A 21,284-nucleotide genomic window follows, 5' to 3' on the forward strand; every position below is an offset into this window, starting at 1 on the left:
AGATAAACCCAGTCTGACGTAATGTAATCCTCAGATAAACCATGGTTGAACAGCAGAACACGTCTCCCAAGTTTCAATCAATAGATTTTTATTGGTTAAACATACAGTAAAAAATGGCAACGTTTCGACCCGTAACAAGTGGAGGGTCTTGAGAAAGACCCTCCACTTGTCAAGGGTCGAAACGTTGCCAATAAAATAATCTATTGATTGAAATTTGGGCGACGTGCTGCTGTTCAACCATGCTTTGTCTGAGGCTATCCTGTGGATATGTCATAAATGTCCCATGGGAAAACCCCTTTATTGCAGAAAGTATATTGGAAAATTGTATAACTTTTAATTATACCCAAAAAAAAACAAAAAACAATAATTGGAATATTAAAAACGAGTACCAAGTTCACCCTGGGCTAGGAAGTGCCCTGTACCATGCAACAGGGACTAGGCACTTCATCCTATGTATTCAGTGTTCACAATGAGTGCCACCCAAAAGCATTGACAAAGTGACAAGGGTCCCAGCAACAGATGCCCCTCTACAAATCAATGGAAATATTGGAAAAAACAGAGAAAAATATAGTTGCTCCAATGCCAAAGTGGAACAATAAGACATCTACAGCCAATAACTGCCAGTTCCAGAAGTAACATAACTTTCTGAAGGAGACCGAGCCCAGAGAAATCACAGCAGAAAATACCGGTGCCCCATGTTGTGGGTTACATCTCAGGAGAGGTGTATGGGGGCACCACTAGTTACAGTGACACTAGCAGTACTCATTCACACAGAGTGCCAGGGATCACTCAATCAGCACCCATCATAGCCTGGAGAGGGCATACAGCCGCAACCCGCTTACCTAGATGTGCCATAGGAACCGTGCCATTCCCACTCTTGGCCTCATTGTAGATGACAACAGCTGATGCCTTCCTGCGGGCAGCGTTCACCACTTTATCTTTGAATGTGCAGCCTCCTCGAGCCACCAGAGCTATCCAGGGCTCTCCCTCCTCCATGGCCCTGGCACTCAAGCCGGGCACACTGTACTGGACGTCAGAATGACAGCCCTCTAGCTGCCCTGGGTCCCGGGGGAAGCCAACCAAGCCTTGTACGCTCTCCTTGGGGGAGCTGTCTCCATAGCGGCCGCTCTCAGTGGTGCCCAGCACCGTGGTGTTCGTCAGCGGCTCCGTATACTCTGTGCGTACCACGGCGGTGAACCATTCCAAAGAACGGCTGGAGGAGCCGGGATACAGGGCGCACAGCAGGGAGAACAAACACAGCCAGCCCCGCATCCTCTACTATGCCCCTGCTTGTCAGCACCTGGGAACAGTGCAGGGCATTGACCCTTCGTACTCTAGTCGCTGCTGTCAAGCTGGCATGAGCTGTACAGGGTACCTTGCTCGCCCTAGCGCCGTGTGTATATGACTGCAGCCCGTATTATCCCGGTACTAGCAGACCGCTGCTCCTTGCGCCAGTGATACCCAGGTACAAGTCACCCCTCCTCCTTCTCCTGCACTGCTTCCCTTTACCCGATGACTCCTCCCTTTCCTCTTCCCTGGTGCACGGACTAAACACTGCTTCTCCCGGCGACTTCACAGTACAGCAAGGCGTCGTGGTGGGTCCTACAAACCTCGGTTTTTCCATATATAATCCTAATTTAATCCATGTCAGAAGCGCGGTGTTTACACACGCATATAGTCACATATTACCTCAGAAAAGAGGAGGGAAGCCTGAGAAAGGAGGCAGGAATTTCTCCACACGGGCTGTAGCTGGAGCCTATTTCCTATACAGTAGAAAAAACAAAGTATACCGATGTAGATGTACCTGGAGTATCTCTCAGCACATACGTTTAACATGCGCACCAAAAGCGGTGTGAACATAGCCTTATACATAAAACATTCAGCAACGTTTCTAATAACGGTCTCAATTATTTCAATGGCGTTTCTCCCCTTGGTATCAGTCAGCCTTCCGCAGTATTTTGGTCAGTGTTTTGCATCAGTGTTTTTAAGATAAAACCAAGAGGGGAGGGTAGGGAAAGCAGCTGCAGTATCTCTCCCTCAGCATATGTGTGAGGGGAGAGGGTGAGCGGCTGGGGAAGACATCTGATTGGTCACTTTTTCATATCCATACCAGGAAGAACATGCTCAGGCACACGACCGTAAAAATTCTCCGTAATTGCGGACCGTAATACTGTCCACAATTACGGACCCATTCAGTTCTATTGGCCGTGGATACCTTTCCGTATCGCTACGGATGGGTGTCCGTGCCGTAGAACTGCCGGGAATTATGGAGCATGTCCTATTTTTCGTGTTGTATGGGAGCGCGGCTCGAAAATGCGGGCAGCTGTCAGCAACTGGTCGTGCCCGTAATCGCGGGCCGTAATTACGGGCACAGCCATGTGCATGGGGCCTCACTCAGCACAGTAATGGCTTATGCACAAAGTCTTATAAGCACTCTTATGTGCCCCAGTGAGGCTCCGTATTTTCTAATATAAGAAATTCTAATAGGGGAGATTATCTTCATAATGCAGCATGTGCAGAGGATTGCCACAGATTACGTACAGTATGTGCGCATAGAATTATATTGGCCAACCATTTGACACACGTCCCGAGTACAATGTGCACAGGGCCTTATCGAAGTACTGTTAAGGGGCTTGTCTCATGAAATCATATGGCATAGGCCGAATGTATGTTATAGAGGAGGGTCCCCTAACCAAAGGAGAGACAGAGCCAGAATGGAGAGATACTCTTAAGAGCAGACCCCAGCACATAGGGATCCTTTTAGATCCTTATGTGCTGTCTTATACTAACACATTAACAATACTGAAGTGTTTAGACAGTGAATAGACATTCCACGGGATGTCTATTCACAATCTCTGCACTTTGTTACTGTTTCTGTGGTAGTTACAGCAGAGCAAGCGTAATCTCGTTGTAACCTGTCATTTACAGCGTAATCCCGCGAGATTACGCTTGCTCTTCTGTAACTACCACAGTAACGAAGTGCAGAGATTGTGAATAGACCTCCCGTGGAATGTCTATTCACTGTCTAAACACTTCAGTATCGTTAATGTGTTAGTATAAGACAGCACATAAGGATCTAAAAGGATCCCTATGCGCTGACTAAATGAATGGAGAGGAGTGCAGGACGCTGATTGGTCAGCGTCATACACTCCTCTGTACAACGCCCACTTGGTCTAAAGTAAAAACACGCCCACTTGGGCATTAAGCAACTCATTAGCATAAATCTACAATCGCTCATAAAGTGATGAAAACAGATAGTTTTTCTAAATAAAAAGCATTACTGTCACCTACATTATAGCGCCGATCTTATGTAGGAGATAGGACACTTATAATGTGGTGACAGAGCCTCTTTAAGTCACTTTTACACGGCCATTGATCAGGCTAAGTACGAATGCTCGTCCCCCATCATTGCCCTGTGTGAACTGGCCAGCGCTCAGCCCAATGATTGGCTGATCGCATCTTTTAAGCGCCAAAAAAATGGCTGACTTGATGCAAATGTATGGGGACGAATGATTGTTATAACGATGGTTCGTCCCCATACTAAATGATCATTGCTCCGTTTGAATGGAGCAAACAAGCACAGATCAGCAAGCGATAATAGCTGGTAAACATGGGCGAATATCTGCCAGTGTAAATCTGCCTTCACAACTTCTATCAGATATCCAAGACAGTTTTCAGATCAAAAATTCTAATTACAAACTCTATGAAAAGAAGCCACCTAGCACCTTCTAGTGGTCAGGATGCAATACATCTCGTAAGAGTTCTCAAAAATTTTAGATTTTCAACCTTAGAAGGATTCCAGATGTGTTAATAGTGGCAATAAATTGATATAGCCACATGAGTACATAAAGTTAGGAAGTTATTGAGATCTCACCACAATGGAGAGCGGAGACTAGGTACTCTATGTTAGAAGTAACTTTGATAATGATCTCGAATGATCCTTTTAACATATTTATTTGAGAAAACCCTTGGCGTGTTATTGTATCCCTGGAAATGGACTGGAACAATAGACTGGAATGGACCTTTAAGGCCCTTTTACACCGGCCAGTGCAGCGAGCGTCGATCAACGAGACATAGTTGATCGACGCTTGTTTGCTCGTGTCACAGATAGCTATGGATGGGGAAGAGCGGACGTTACTCCAATCGCTTGGCCCCATACATTATTATCATGTCTGCAGCGCGTCTCCCTGTTTACACAGGGAGATTTGCTGCCGACAATGATAATATTTCACTTTTTAAAACGATACGACCAGCAGATGATCAAGCGTTTGCTCGTTCATCTGCTGATCGTTCCCCTGTTTACACAGGACAATTATCGACAACGAGCGTTCTATGGATGCTTGTCTGCCCGATAATCGCCCAGTGTATTAACCCCCTTTATTTGGTTGTGACGTTTGTCTTTGGAACTAAATGTCAATATTCAAATCTTCTTTGTGCCGAACATGTTTATTTTATCTGGTTTATCCTGCAACCAGCACTGGATACAGTCACAATTATGCATCTGGAGTAGAACTGGTAAGTGTGCCTTACACTAAAGAACCTACACATGGTCCACGTCCACCCATGGACTGAGATCAAACATTTTTTTATACAGTTTCCATCAAAGCAGGGTACAACAGATCTTATTATTCACATATAGTAAAATGGTAACTGAGTTTGATAAAGATTCAATAACATAAATCAATCGGATGATGTCTAATCCTTCTAATATTTTTTATAATGCCTATGATTTTTCAAATGATATTCAAATTTTAGAGTTGATTTATATTATGATCATATACTTTATTAAGAGGTTTTCCAACCACTACTGATCAAATATTGATGAATAAAGCCCCTTTAATTCTGACAATTAGTATATTAATAACCTACCCATTTGTGTACAACACACCAGTCTATGACCTCACTTAAATGACAGCACGCACACTAATGTTTCAGAGAAATTCTGCACAATCAGTATGGACAAAGCAGGTTTCTTATAGCTCATCACATAACAACTGCTTTTGTTTTCCATTTTTCCATTTCCAGGAAATATTCGATCCATAAACATGTAATATGTACTGGTGCAAAAATTATGTAAATATTCTGTTTCAAAACACTCTAAATGAATGCCTACTCCGCACATACACTCTAAAGATTTCATAACACCACCACAACAACATAATATTGTTTTCTTTGATAGCAATCAGTGAAAATCGATCATCTAAAGAATTTTTTTTCAACATGTTGGTAAACCATTCAGCATAATTAAAACAGCAGCTTATACCATGAAACTTTTAAAGCACAGATTATCTAACATTTTCTATAAGGATATTTATACATGGTATATACACTGCGAAAAAGTCCACAGCGTGTACGACACAGAACACGCAGGGAAATCTCTCCGAATATTCGAACCAAATGGTGTGCGAATATTCGGACAGATTTTCCACTGCAGAAAATAAAAATATAAAAAAGGCCTATACTTACCTGCTCTTCCGACTGCTCTGTGTCCACACTGCCCTTCTGTGATGAAGTTTTATCACATGTGACGGCTGCAGCCTGTGATTGGCTGCAGGGTTCACATGTGATAAAACGTCATCTCAGTGGGCAGAGTGGACACAGAGCAGCCGGAAGAACAGTAACACTTTGCTATGGCAGTGCCGTGAGATGTTAGTATAGGTTGTTTTTTTTACGGGCCGTGGCAACGCATCCCTACTCTTCCGTCTGTTCTGTATCCAGACGCCCTGTTGTGATGACATTTCAATCCTGACAGAAAATCAGCAGTGTATATAATGGCTGTCATCATCCCCATGTGGTTAGGAGACCTGTGGTGTCACGGCTGCCTGCTGAGCAGGGAGAGCACCACGGCGGCTTGCATCAGCCCATGTCTGACACTAAGGGTATGTGCACACGACAACGCCAAATACGTCTGAAATTACGGAGCTGTTTTCAGGAGAAAACAGCTCCTGAATTTCAGACGTTTTTGCATGTACTCGCGTTTTTCACGGCGTCTTTTACGGACGTAATTGGATCTGTTCTTCATTGGAGTCAATGAAAAACGGCTCCAATTATGTCCTAAGAAGTGTCCTGCACTTCTTTGAAGCGGGCGTAATTTTATGCGCCGTCTTTTGACAGCGATATGTAAAATGACAGCTCGTCTGCACAGAACATTGTAAGACCCATTGCAAGCAATGGGCAGATGTTTGCCGACGTATTGGAGCCGTCTTTTCAGGCGTAATTCGAGGCGTAAAACGCCTCCATTACGCCTGAAAATTGGTCGTGTGCACATACCCTAATAGTTTCTACTCAAAGGAAAACAAAAAATTGCAACTAAAAACATTGGTTGAAGTTGTGTGCTTACGGGAGTTTCCCTTAAAGGAGGTACAGTTACCTAAGAGACACTTGTATTGTCAACAGGAAACATGAAGAAACTGAGATCTGTGTTACAAATAAAAATTAAAAAGTAGAAGAACAAACAGAAATTGACATTTCATAACCAAGGAGTTCAGTTCTTTTTTTAAACTACTCCTCTGGAAATGCCCCAAGTTTCACAAGCAGTAAGTTTTTTTGCCATCCCCAAAAAATAATTTTACAGGGGTGAAACTTGGAGAGATTCAGATGGGAATATTTTCTGGAAATAGTTGATTAACAATTTTCTTGTAGATTGTATATCATGTGGATTATTTTACAATGGTAAGATGATACATCCACTCTTTACATGTTTCTGTGAATACCTCTACTCATTGACAACAGGTAAAGGAGCCCCTAGATGTATTGCACATGTAAAGGCTGTACACAAAAGTGATGTGTCCGTATTGAGATTTGCAGGCTTGCAGAGAGTATTTTTTCCCAGAAATGGCCTAGATAGACATAATAAATCATTACAATGTGAGGCCAATTGGATTATGCGATCGGAAGCCTTAGGACCAGTAGGTTGAATGATCTCTCATTATTATCACATCTTTTTTATAAAGTTAAAGGAAAGGTGTCGCAAAAATTTTTTTTTTTATATCAATTTGCTTTTAGTGTTTTATTAAAATACATTTTATTTATTTGTGTGTTTGTGTTTTACTTTTTTTTTTTTCTAACTTTTTCTTCACTATGGGGGCCGCCATTTTTTTTTTCATCTCTGTATGTCTCGATTACCGAGACATAAAGAGATGGAATACGGCACATACATCCCCATAGAGGATGCGAACGGGAGCCGTTCCATTCACTATGGTGTATGCCGTCTGTGTGGGAACGGCGCATGCGCCGCTCCCACACAGTCCAAATGGAAGGTCTTCGGCCGAGCGACATCCGGCGCCATTTTCTTGTGGACCAGAAGCCACGACCGGACAGTAAGATGACTACTTCCGGCCGCGGCTTCGGACATGTGATTAGAAGCAAGCACTAGGAGCGGACGGACCGGAGGCAGCGGCGGCGGCTGGAGCAGGTAAGTTATGTTTGTGTATGTTCGTGTTTTAGTGTGTGATTACCACTGTATGTAAGCCTACTACACTGTGTATTCACTCAAAAAATGGCGGCACACAGTGTAGGAGGTTTGAACATTCAATCCCCTTCTTTCTCCTGGCACTAGCCAGGATAAAGGAGGGGGGATTGTTTGAGGACGCTAGAGCGAGTGTGTCTTCTCAAATTTTGCAGCATAAAGCAATGTGGTTGCTTTACCACATGCCAATGCTGCAATTTTGGGAATTGCTCCCTCTAGTGACCAGCACATGGAAATGTTATAAATTAGAATCTAATTTATAATATTTCTTGACTTGTGAAAAAATTCAAAAAATTAGAACAATGTCTAATCATGTATATAATAACTGTTTAACTAGCGACACATTCCCTTTAAGATACTTGTATAGTGTTTTTGAATTGTTCTAAATAAATGTATATGATTTGATATTGTTGCATAATTTAGATACATAGTAACGTCATTGCCTGTGTGGCATGCCATGGGGATTTAAGTGGGTTTACACTCATCGCTTCCCAGCATTTAGAAACTGTCGGTAAGCGTGAAATGGCTGTTGGCCAAGTTATATTAGTTTTTCAATTGGTGACTGCAGTGGATTTCCACCTTGTGTTATCAGGAAAAAGCCATGCCTAGATGTGTACATAAAGTTCAATTAACCAAGGTCACCTATAGAGTAGGCCTTAACCCCCTGACGACATGCCACGTACTATGAAAGTTCATTTTGATTCCGGATGTTTAACACCTTAAATGCCACGGTCTGCCATTTACAATGGTTTTTATGGCAGCCTGGAGGCCTAATAAAGACTCCCAGATCTGCCATCTTTGTACTCCTTTGAAGTTATGCCTCTGGTAGGGCTTCAAAGAAGACTGTCCGTATCACAATATACTGCAATACATTAGTATTGCAGTATATCATGCAAGCGATTCAACAATCGCCGGTTCAAGTCCCCTAGGGGGACTAAAAAAAAAAAGTTAAAAAACTGTTATGTTTTCTAAAAAAAGTACTAAAAGTTAAAAAAAAAACCTTTGCCCATTTTTCCCCTAAAGTAATATTAAAAAAAGAAAAGTTAGCATAGCAAGTATCGACGCGTCCGTAAAAGTCCAAACTATCACAATATAGCTTTGTTTAACCCGCTTAGTGAACGTTTAGTGAACGCCGTAAAAAAAATAATTATAAAACACACAAATTGCTGTTTCTTGGTCACCTTAGCTCTAAAAAAATTTTTAATAAAAAGTGATCAAAAAGTCGCACATACCCCAAAAGGTATCGGTGAAAACGACAGCTCGACTCGCAAAAATTAAGCCCTCACATCGCTAAATTGACGGAAAAATAAAAAAGTTATGACTCTCAGAACATGTCAACACAAAACATTTTTTTTTTTAGCAAAGAGTTTTTTGTTTTTTTAAAGTGGTAAAACCTAAAACAAAACATATAAATTTGGTATCGCCATAATTGTATCAACCTGTACAATAAGGTGCACACGTAGTTTTTACCGCCTGATGGACGCTGTAAAAACAAAACCCCCAAAAAATGGCGTATACAATTAATTTTTTTTCAGTTTCCCAGTACATTATGTGGTGCCATGACATACTACAACTTGTCCCGCAAAAAACAAGCCCTGATACGACTATGTCAACAAAAAAACAAAGAAGTTATGGCTTTTGGAAGGCGGGGAGGAAAGAACGAAAATGAAAAAAATGAAATTGGCCGTGTGTCCAATGGGTTAAAATACATGTTCTATTTCCGACATCGGTACTGATCATTCTACTGTATAGAACCCATAAAGTTCTGATGTCTAATCCCAATCATCTCGCTGCTATAATATGTGTTAATCTCAAACCAAAAATATTAGATCTGTATAAAACAACTCCTGAGACAAGTATAATTGAATAAATGATTTAATTAAAACAAAAATTTAAATTTGCCGATTCGCAGCAAAAACACATTTTGACCATGATGTGTGAACGCAGTCAACTGCGCTATTGATTCCGTCAAAAAGACGGAAACCTTTCACAATGGTGACAAACGGAAACCATTAGCAAAGTATCCATTACCATTGAGATCAATGGTGATTTAAACGGAAGCTATGTTTTCCGTTTTCCTTTCCGTTGAGGGGTTCCTCCGACGGAAAGCTCAGACCAAACCCCTCAACAGAGACCACCTAACAGCATATTGGAGGAACCAGAGCAGCCACTGAACAGCAGATGGCCTGATGGCATGAGGATGAGTCATTGGAAATAGCATTACTCAGAAATCTGATTTTAATCTGGCAGGTTAATTAAAAGTACCAAAGGACAATAGCTCCTTTCATAAAACACAAAACAAGTGAGTAGAAGAAGGGCCAGAGGATTTGATATATATTCATAAAGGTCGATTGCTAAAATGCATCCAAAACTTGCAGTGACCTAGTCAGGGGCATAACTATGGGCCCCATAGCAAACTTTTGACTGGGCCCCCCCCCCCTGGGTGTCACACAACCGCCCCTTGTAGATAGTGCCTTTTTTACAGCCCCCCCTGTAGATAACGCCATACAACCCCCTTGTAGATAACGCCATACAGCCCCCCTGTAGATAACGCCATACAGAACCCTCTGTAGAGAACACCATACATCCCCCTTTGTAGATATCTACAGAGGGGGCTGTATGGCGTTATCTACAGAGGGGGCTGTATGGCGCTATCTACAGGGGGGTCTGTATGGCGCTATCTACAGGGGGGTCTGTATGGCGCTATCTACAGAGGGGGCTGTATGGAGTTATCTACAGGGGGGCTGTATGGCGCTATCTACAAAGGGGGCTGTATGGCGTTATCTGCAAAGGGGACTGTATGGCGTTATCTACAGGGGGTCTGTGGCGCTATCTACAGAGGGGGCTGTATGGCGCTATCTACAGAGGGGGCTGTATGGCGTTATCTACAGGGGGACTGTATGGCGTTATCTACAAAGGGGGCTGTATGGCGTTCTCTACAGGGGGGGGCTGTATGGCGTTCCCTACAGGGGGGGATGTATGGCGCTCTCTACAGGGGGGCTGTATGGCGTTATCTACAGGGGGGCTGTATGGCGTTATCTACAGAGGGGGCTGTATGGCGCTAACGCCATACAGCCTCCCCTGTAGAGAACGCCATACAGCCCCCCCCCTGTAGGTAATGCCATATAGCCCCCCCCCCCTGTAGAGAGAGAACGCCATACAGAGCCCCCCCTATAGGGAACGCCATACAGCCCCCCCTGTAGGGAATGCCATACAGCCCCCCCCTGTAGGGAACGCCATACAGCGTCCCCCCTCCCAAAAAAATGCGACCTACAGTGTGTCCTACAAAAGACATGTATCCCCTATCCACAGGATAGGGGATACATGTGTGATCGCTGGCAGCGATAGGGAGAACGGACTGAAAGTCCCCCGAAGTTCTCCATGACTAACCTCTGACTTCCGGCGTCTGCGCAGCTCACTAAAAATGAAAGGAGCGCTGGTCACGCATGCGCACAAGCGCGGCCGGCGCTCCATTCATTTCTTCGGAGCTGCCGACACAGACCCCGGAAGTCCGAGGTTTGTGATGGAGAACTTCAGGGGACTTTCAGTCCCCCGTTCTCCCTATCGCTGCCAGCGATCACACATGTATCCCCTGTCCTGTGGATAGGGGATACATGTCTTTTGTTTAATGTCAGAAAGGGGAGATACCTCCCTGCTCTGCCGTAGTGTTCAGTGGCGTCCCGCTGTAGCAGCCATAGCGGCTGCTAGCGGAGCCTCCGGCCATGGTGGGGGCCCGTGCCGGCGGGCGACACAGGCCCCCCCATGCCGCGAGCCCCGTAGCAGCCGCTACGGCTGCTATAGCGGTAGTTACGCCACTGGACCTAGTGTTTATCATAAAATAAATTCTCTAGACAAGAGAAGATTTTCATGTTAAAGACCACGGCTGTTTGGGCCTTAAAAACGAAGCATCTTTATCTATTTCTTTTTTTTTTTTTTCATCGTGGCATTCCACAACTTTTTTCTTTTTCTTTCAACATAGCTGTATGAGGGCCCGCTTTTTGCGAGATGAGTTGTATTTTTCAATAGAACCATTGCAACATAAAAAAAACTTTCCTTTTATTCTATTGGTCGGTACAATTATGGCAATACCAATTATGTATAGGTTTACTACTTTTGCCCAATAAAACACTTTTTTAAAAAAGAATTTGTTTTTGTGTCGCCGAATTCCAAGAGTTATAGCATTTTTTCTTTTTCTGACACTGTAGCCATATGTGAGCATTGTTTTTTTGTGGGATGGATCATATTTTTGAATAGAACTATTTTGGGTTACAGATAAATTACTGGTTAACTTTATTATATGGTTTGTTATGATCGTGGTGATATCATATATGTGTATTTTAAATTTTTTAATACTTTTGCAAAATAAAACCAATTTTTATGGAAAAAACGGTTTCACTTTTATTTTTTGTGAACTCTTTTTTTCTGAAATAACATTATTAAACTTAATTAATTTAAGTCCACCCTAGGAGATTTCACAACACGGCCTGCTTAGTATACTAAAAGCATTATTGCCTGCCAATGTAAAACTGACTCTAGCATGGCCTAATAGGTATACAGCCGTGGCAGGCCTGAAGGCCTTTGTAAGGCCTCCGGCTGCCATGGCAACCCGTCGGCAACCAGCGATTGCAATCCTGGGGCACCGATGGGTGACAGAGGGAGCCTCCCTTTATTAAACCACTTGGATGCCGTGGTCACTATTGACTGCGGCATCTAAGGGGTTATCCAGGTTTTACAAATTATCTGCAGATGGTTAACGTGCAGGAAGATCTATCAATAACTAATGTGCTGTCTGTAGCTGAAATGTCTCTGTAGGCCAGTCTCATGCAGTCAGATGACCAGGCTCCAGCTGTTTATCTTCTGTTTGTTTGATGTTTGTATTCTGAACATGTGGTTATCACCACATGCCTCTTATCTCCCACCCCTCAGCCTATCTCTGAAGGGATCAGTTTCACGGATCTGTGTTGTGTGTGAAGACAGTCAGTAATTAAAGTACTACATTACACCTTGAAATAGAAGGGCATGCCGGCAGTTGTAAATAGAGGCAATGTCTGTGAGAGGAGAGAGTGCAATCATGGGAACTGTAGTTCTTTACATAGTAATACTGCCCACAGCAATTCTTGCCAGTATCAACACAGAGAGTGGTAACATAATGAAAATAATTACTTCCGAGGTATGGTGGCATAATCTGGTGAGCATTTAGACACATACTGGTACTATCGTTTTCATATTCTCAGATGACGCCTTAAAACAGCTGGGATCAGAGTAATATCTGATTCCAGCCCTTCTAGCAGGAGACTGGCTGTCATTCACAGCCAAGCTCCCGGGGTGATTGCATGGACACAGCTACTGTGCCTGTGTGATCACAATGACGTACATGTGCGTCATTCTGAGAGAACTAAACCATGCAGATGACATACATGTATGTCATTTTGCGTTAAGTGGTTAAACAGAACATTTACAAAGTGTAGCGTGTGCAGTATAAGGCCTCATTTACACGAGCGTGTTCGTTTTGCGCGCGCAAAAAAACGCTGCGTTTTGCGTGCGCAAAAGGCAATTGACAGCTCCGTGTGTCATCCGTGTATGATGCGCGGCTGCGTGATTTTCGCGCAGCCGCCATCATAGAGATGAGGCTAGTCAACGCCCGTCACTGTCCAAGGTGCTGAAAGAGCTAACTGATCGGCAGTAACTCTTTCAGCACCCTCGACAGTGAATGCCGATCACAATATACACCAACCTGTGAATAAAAAAAGACTTTCAAACTTACCATGAACTGCCTGCTTCCTCCAGTCCGGTCTCCCGGCCGTTGCCTTGGTGACGCGTCCCTCTCTTGTCATCCGGCCCCACCTCCCAGGATGACGCGGCAGGCCATGAGACCACTGCAGCCTGTGATTGGCTGTAGCCTGTGCTTGGCCTGTGATTGGCTGCAGCTGTCACTTGGCCTTAATTGTCATCCCGGGAGGTCGGACTGGAGGAAGGAGCCGGGACTTATCGGTAAGTCCGAACTTCTGTTTTTCTTTACACGTATATGTATGTTGTGATCGAAAGTCACTGTCCATGGTGCTGAAACAGTTTAAGTCTTTGAGCACCGTGGGCAGTGACTGTCTCCTGACGTCGCGTACCCGAACATTTTTTGCCGGGTTCGGTCAAAACGAGTTCGGCCGAACCCGGTGAAGTTCGGTGCGCTCATCTCTAATTTGACACTCCGTTTGGATGTTTGTAACCAGAAAAGCACGTGGTGTTTTTCTGTTTACATTCATCCTTTTGACAGCTCTTGCGTGATTTTCGCGCAAGCAACGCAGGACCGTCCGTGTGGCATGCGTTGTTTTCACGCACCCATTGAAGTCAATGGGTGCGTGTTGCGTGAAAAACGCAAGAATATAGAACATGTCGTGAGTTTTACGCAACGCACTCACGCAGCGCAAAATTCACGCATCGTCTAAACAGCCCCATAGACTATTATAGGTGCGTACGACACGCGTGAAAAGCACGCGCGTCGCACGCGCGTATAATACGCTCGTGTAAATGAGGCCTAAGAATGCATTCAAACCAATAAAAGTATTTATAAAAAGCGAAAAGAGAACCTATTCTCTCTTTGAATTAGGGCATGCATATGTACCCAATAAACTACAAATCTAGCTTGTCCCTCTGCTCTGTATGAGCTCTCATCAGAACAAAACTGTGGGTATTGTTGTATGATTTTGTGAGAAAAGATTGAGTATAACTTGAAATTTATTGATTTACATCCCTGCTCCAACTGGGTTTATGAGTGGGTGGGCTTTTCTTGTGTGAGCATAGACCCAGAAATAGGCGTCTATCACTTTGTGGGACCACCCGCTGAACTCATAAGCCCAGAAGGTGCCGAAATTTAAATCATATTATAATGAATCTTTTCTCAAAAACTACATGTTAATCAGATCAGCTCTATAACCGCCTCCTGGTCTATAACATGCATGCTGTCGACGGATAGCACAGCATGTCACAAGTGACAACATTGTACAAAAATACAGATTGATAATCTCATAGAAAATACTCCCCACTCTTAACAAATCATCTAACAAATCTAAGACCACTATTCATCAGAGTGAACAATGAGGTTCTATGTTTTCCATGTAGAACTTACTAATACGTGGTAGGCTATGTTCACATTTGCTTTCTGGATTCCATAGTTCTGCTCCGCCAAGTGGCTGATCTGTCACATTAACTAAACCAACGGCGCCAAACAAAACCTGTTGACTTTAATGAGTTCTGTCAAGGTTTCCGTCATAATTACTGTAATTTTGCCAGACAAAACACGGATGTGAAACAAACCTTACATTCATATATATTCTTCACATTCATTCATGTTTCTAAAAGGCTAGTTGTATAATTTTACACTGACACTGGAAATGTTGCTGTCAAGAGATGGCATTTTTGAGTTGTATTTATTTAACTCTTTCTTTTGTCAACACCATGCTTTATGGATAATCTAAAGAGAGCCAGGCTCTGTTCACACTAGCATCATGGCAGATCAGTTTTCCGACGGATCCAATCGATCACCGACGGACCCCATTGATTGAAATGTTTGTCGTGGTTGTGCAGATGTAAGCAGTGTCTTATTTGTTTCTCTTCAATGTAGTTTTGATCGTTTACTTACTGAGAAATATGCAGACAATCTAAATGTAATCTATCATGATTTTTATCATGGTACAGCACCCGCTTGCCACTGAGCACTGAAAGGGTTCCCATGTTAGGCTTCGTTCACATCTGCGCCAGGGTCCCGATCCGACGTTCCCTCTGAGCTTTCCGTCGGAACGGGACCCTGACTGACACAAACGGAAACCAAAGGTTTCCATCACCATTGATTTCAATGGTGACGGATCCGGTGCAAATGGTTTCCGTTTGTCTCCGTTGTGCATGGGTTCCGTCAGTTTGATGGAATCAATAGCGTAGTCGACTACGCTATTGATTTCGTCAAAACGACGTAACCCTTGCACAACGGAGACAAACGGAAACCATTGGCACCGGATCCATCACCATTGGTTTCCGTTTGTGTCTGTCAGGGCTCCGTTCCGACGGAACGCTCCGTAGGAACGGAGCCCTAGCGCAGATAGAAACGACACCTTAGTCTTTCCCTGCCCAATTCTTGGAGGCACCTCCTGCATACAATTAGAGCTTTATATTGGCTTCCAAATTGACATTTAGCTCATTAGTGTTCCCTAGAGTCCAATTCTATTTATTGTGCCAACTGGCTATATATGTTCAAGTCAATTTAAAGGGATTTTCCAGTCTGGTCGGGGTCCGACTCCCGGGACCCCTGCCAATCAGATGTTTTGAATGGGGTGCAGCGATCGTATGAGCACTGCTTCCTCTTCATTTCTTCTTGCTCATCGTGAATCGTCGACACAGATTTAGCGGCGACTTACAGTATTGCAGCCTTCTCCCATTGACTTCAATGCCCATTCACCTCTGGTCCTGAGAAGGAAGGACCTGAAACTGTTTTTCCTTGCACAGTGGCGCCAAGGCAATCCACTCTGCAGGGAACTGCAGCAGGTAAAACGTGAAAGTGGAGGCAGCGCTAAATGAGCACTGCGGCCCCTTTCATTCTCAGGATCAGTGGGGTTCCAGAGGTAGGCGATATGCCATCACTTTATAAGATGGTATGAACCCTTTAAATCTTTTGCCCATGCATAAGAGCACATTTGAATTCCAACTTAGCTTAATTGACTGTGCGCAATTGCATTTTGTCCCCACTTGTACTAATACAATTCTTAATAAGACGGTGCATTTCATAACGGTAATAACATCTGCAGATCCTGCAACCCCCTGATTTAGAGCAAACTATCAATAGGACTGAAAATGTAAGCTTTGCAATCCAGGATTGAGGAATGCACAGGCATTAGTTGAAATGAAATGACTGGTTATATGGATGACTAGTCATACAAATCATCTAGAAAGTGGCCATCAAGAAGCACTGCTAGGAGAACTTCAATATTCATATCCAGTACTATGTAAAACCTTTAGGCAGTTGTGGAAAAAAGTAAAAAAAAAACTGCAAAAATAGCAGATGTTGGGGTTTTTGCAGCGGAAAAGCTGCGATTCCACCGCAAAATCGCAACTCGGGATAAAAATAAATCATATACTTATCCAGAATTTTGTGCTTCTTCGTCCAGGCCGGCCTCCTCCAATCACAGTCTGCAGCAGTCACATGGGATAAAACGTCATCCCAGGGCTGCAGAACATCAGGACGTTGGAGGGATACGTCACCATGGTAAGTATATTCATTTGCTTTTTCAATGCAGGATTTCCGCAGCGGACATTCCGGTCTAAAAACTGCACCACAGTTTGATGCGGTTTTTCAGCCAGAATTCCCTGCGGCGACCAGGGTCGACACGCTGTGTGCTTTTACGCGGCGTATCTGCCCTGTGTGAACATAGCCGTACAGTACTTTAAGTTTCTGCCGTTTTTTTAGTACGCAGCATGTGAATTCACCCTTACTGGAAAATGTGGATAAGGGAACCGACCACATCTGTGGTTAGTGATTAAGTGAGCATAGGTTCTAAAACTGGATCTTATACATTTTACTGCCAGGTAAATGCTTTGATCATCTATTTTCTTCAAATGGAATTGAGTATGTTCATGTTAAAATGAAAATGTTTTAGTAGAATTCATAAAATACTGGCGTACACGTTTACGGTGATAAACTGTAGCTGAGACAGACAATGACTGCTCACTGTTTGTAAGTAGGTAGATGTCAGCCTTTCTTTTTGAAATGCTCAATAGACTGTTGTTAAGTGTATATGGTCATGCTATGTAATAGTGAAGAAGAAAATCTTTCCATCTTATTTTATATTCACTTTGTAATAATCTTCCAGTGGAAGGCTGTACACTCCTCCATAACAGTCTGTTACATATATGTGCTCTATGTTCATCTTCATTAGGAGGCAGTTATAACTCTGAGACCACTTTCTCATAATAGGATGCCTGGGAAAGACAAAAGATAAAAATTAATATTTTTCTATTATGTTTTAAAGGGGTTTTCCTATCTTCCATAGGATATGCCATAAATGTCTTATACATGCGGGTCCCAGCTCTGGGAACCACACATATATCGAGAATGGGGTCTCCCGACCCCCGTCTCGCCTGGTTGGGTGGCTGCTGGACGCAGAATCCAGGCGGGGACTAGTGGAAAGATGGTGGCACATGCCCGCTGCTCTCTCCATTCTGTTCAATGGGAGTTACAGAAACAGCCGAGCAGCTCTTGTTGGTTTGTTTCTGGAACTCCCATTGAACGGAATGGAGAGAGCCGCGTGCACGCACGACCCTCTCTCCACTAGTGCTTGTCTGGATTCTGCGGCCAGCGGCAAAGCGGGGGTTAGGAGACCCTCGTTCTCGATAAACATACCACGTGGGACCCGCATCTATCAGATCTTTATGGCATATCCTATGGATATACCATATATGTCTAAGATGGGAAAACACCTTTAAGATTACCAAGATTTTGCCAGAGTTCGGCATTAGTTAACAAGATCAGAATTAGAAAGTTAGAAATTTCATTGTCAAGAATTTTAACAAACATGCTTTTGGAAAGGCTTTTCAGATCTCACAGGATAGAATCTGATCCTGTCTTTGGGACTAAATACACGGCTTCTGCATGGAGCCGTAATGTGCGTTCATAAAGCCTATAAATACAATTTATATATTTAAAAATACAGAATTTAATAAATAGCAGGTAAATATTAACCATATGTATTCACTCTTTAAAAGTTCACCTGTCAAGAGAGTGCACTGGATCTAGTGGGGGACTAAGAACTGGAGTTCCCAGCACTATACACCTTGTCTGCTTAGCAACCAAATTGGTCAGCCAGGTGGCATAGAGTGAGGGAATCACTATGAGTCAGCTGCTTTCAAAAATTAAGAATCGCCGAGGGCTCTCTCTTTTCAATGATGATTTGCTGAGAGACGTTATCTGGCAGAACTTCATTTACATTCCACTTTTAAGTGGCAACACTTTCATGACCGGTGCATGGTAAGAGATTTCTGATACAGAATCCTCAATTTTGTTTTAGTTTTTTTTTAAAATAACAAATGGGTTGATGTGCCAGTTTGAAGGTCATACATTGAATAAAAATGTTTAAGCAATCTAAAGTAACAAAGGCTGTGTTCACATCACCGTTGCCCTTCCGTTGAGGGGTTCCGTCAGAAGTTTTCGTCGTTTCTCAACGGAAAGGCAAACGAAAACCCAAGCTTCCGTTTGCATCACCATCGATATCAATGGTGACGGAAACGTTGCTAAAGGTTTCCGTTGTTTTTGACAGAATCAATAGCACAGTCGACTGCGCTATTGATTCCGTCAAAACAACGGAACCCTGTCACAACAGTGACAAACGGAAATCTTTAGCAGTGTTTCTGTCACCATTGATATCAATGGTTATGCAAACCGAAGCTTAGGTTTCAGTTTGCCTTTCCGTTGAGGGGTTAACCCAACGGAAACCTCAGACGGAACACCTCAATGGAAGGGCAACGGTGATGGGAACAGGCCCTTAAATAGAAAAAAGATGGTTCTTATGAAAGAAGATTTTCACCCATGTCTGTATATATTAGTAAATCAGAAGTTAAAGAAGCAGCCAAAGTTTAATCATTATCTTTCTTTCACTTACCCTTAATTTTCAGTTGTGGTGGCAATTTCTTACACAAATAACAACAGAAAATGTTGCCATAATAGTCGTCACTTTTAAATTGCTTCTCACAAACTGATGGTAAGACTGTCACTTTCTTAATATTAGAACATGCTGACATACCCCACATAGTCAATTCCAAAGTGACAACAATATAGCTACACTTCCCTTAGTCATAGTTGCAAGATTAGCTGCCACAATTGATCAGAAAAATTACAATATCTCTGTTGGTAAAAGAAACAGGAATACCTTTGGCTATTGCTATAACTTCTGATTTATTAATACATTGCCAATTTTACCTTAAACAACATTGGCCATATGTTACGTATGCTTCATACACATACATATATTACTACCTGGAATATAGAGCTTTCTTAGCAAAATCTGCTCCATCTGGTTGTACATTCACCATCTGACCTATCAGCGTTAATGCAGCACACTGTGGATCCTGTGGGTCTGTGATAGTCTCTCTGTAAATACAAGTAACAATAAATGCCTTATTTCAGTTCCCACATAAAATAACTAATAATAATCTTCAACACCGTTTTCACATAATCTCATAGAGAATAGTTTTATAAAAACCAGAAACGATAAAATTCCCTTAATCCAGGATTTGAGCTAAACGAATTAAATCAAAACAGTGCCAAGTAATACCAAGTATAAAGTCATTCAGCTGTAACCTGTGAACCAGCCAGCAAGTGATCAATTTCCTTACAGCCCCACTAGAGGTGAAATGTTAGGTAGGCGTACCTAGAAAATTGAAACCTTGGCACTGCAATCGGTCTGGCGCTGAATAAAGTAAGGTGCAAAGTCTAAAGGATCTCCCTGTTCCTCACTAGGGACCCCCTGCAAGGAAGTTTAGATTCAACCAGTCTGATCATAACCGGTCCTCATAATAGTCACCGATTGGCAGCGAGACACATCAGTGATGAGGGCGTCACTTGAATGGGACAAGGTTGCAATACAAATGTAGCGGCGCATGCAAAGTATGAATGCGAAAGAAACCATGCAAACAATGAAGAGGCCCCTTCAAATAGTTGATTGGTGCCAAGAGTTGGATAACTTCTTTAATGGGGTGGACATTTACAGACGATAGATGAAGCGGTTGATCCAAACAGACCAGCAGCTAAATCATAGTCCAAGAAATTCCATGCAGCTCCAAAATCAATGAACGCTTCAGCAGTAGAAAAAATTCCAGAAGCGCTGAGGACCACAGAAAGAAGTATTTCTTTCGTGGGGGAGGAGTAAGTGAGGCCTAAGGTGATCTCCCCTGTCAAGCTTAGTCCAGGAAGTTCCCAAGACTGGTAAGACGGATATGACAATTCAGACGTAGATGACCCTTTGGTCTGCAATAATGGCACAAATACTGAGACAGTGTCCTGGACCTGTCCTCTGAGGACAGAGCGGTGCTGCCGACTTGCATTGGCTCATCAGTAACAGACAGCATTTGTGGGTTGTTAAAGACAGGAGCCAAACATGGAATGCAACATGAGCGCTCCTTCTCGTGAGCCCATCCCTCAAGAAGATATACACCTGAGTGGCTAGAGTGATAAGGTCATCCAGGAAAGAGGGTATATCATGCCCCAGTTGTTCCAGGATAAGTCCAAAGCCAGGGTACAGAACTTCATGTACCCTGAATGTACTTGAATATACTTTTTCCATCGTGCTAAGGGGGCGACGATGGAAAAAGAAAAACGAAAATTGTCTGTGTCTCCAAGGAGTAACACACGCACATGTGAATGTAGGCATTTGTGGTATTTAAGAACTACTCACAACTTACAGTTCTTTGCAGAGTACAGTTTGTCTGTATAAGGGGTCTGCTTGAGTATGCATTTTAGTCACAAAGTTGCATTTTGATGCTTTTACATATAATCACTGTTTGATGCAAAGTTGTGTGAAGTTGGTTGTGTGTATAAATTATTAAATGGCCTTTTATTACATGGTATGCTCTGCGCTCGTAAAAAAAAAATTACATTTTGGTAACAGAGTAGCTGTTTGCCATGTGCAGTATATATTTTTAAAACATTTGTGGATGGAGGGCAAATTTTGCATGGCCTTTGTTTCGACTTTTTTGAGAGCACTAACTCTCGTTGTGGTATACATGAACTTTTGCACACTTTGATCTATTATTTTTACATTGTTTTTGTGTGTAAAGCTCTGCT

The 21,284-nt window shown here is 42.9% G+C and overlaps 2 protein-coding genes across 2 annotated transcripts in view; both read right to left on the bottom strand.

Moving 5' to 3' along the window:
• Positions 1-1,522, bottom strand: part of RNF149 (ring finger protein 149) — an 87,390-nt gene extending 85,868 nt beyond the window's left edge. Inside the window, exon 1 of the mRNA XM_075852692.1 lies at positions 843-1,522. Within this exon, the coding sequence (XP_075708807.1) occupies positions 843-1,272 (430 nt within the window). The 5' untranslated portion in view covers positions 1,273-1,522. The remainder of the gene's footprint in view (positions 1-842) is intronic.
• A 15,564-nt stretch (positions 1,523-17,086) lies between these two features.
• Positions 17,087-21,284, bottom strand: part of CREG2 (cellular repressor of E1A stimulated genes 2) — a 32,786-nt gene continuing 28,588 nt past the window's right edge. The window contains exons 3-4 of the mRNA XM_075852693.1: positions 19,479-19,592; positions 17,087-17,428 (exon numbers count right to left, since the gene is read on the bottom strand). Coding sequence (XP_075708808.1) covers positions 17,287-17,428; positions 19,479-19,592 — 256 coding nt within the window. The 3' untranslated portion in view covers positions 17,087-17,286. The remainder of the gene's footprint in view (positions 17,429-19,478; positions 19,593-21,284) is intronic.

The sequence above is a fragment of the Rhinoderma darwinii genome, chromosome 2 (assembly GCF_050947455.1).
Source record: "Rhinoderma darwinii isolate aRhiDar2 chromosome 2, aRhiDar2.hap1, whole genome shotgun sequence".
NCBI lineage: Eukaryota > Metazoa > Chordata > Amphibia > Anura > Rhinodermatidae > Rhinoderma > Rhinoderma darwinii.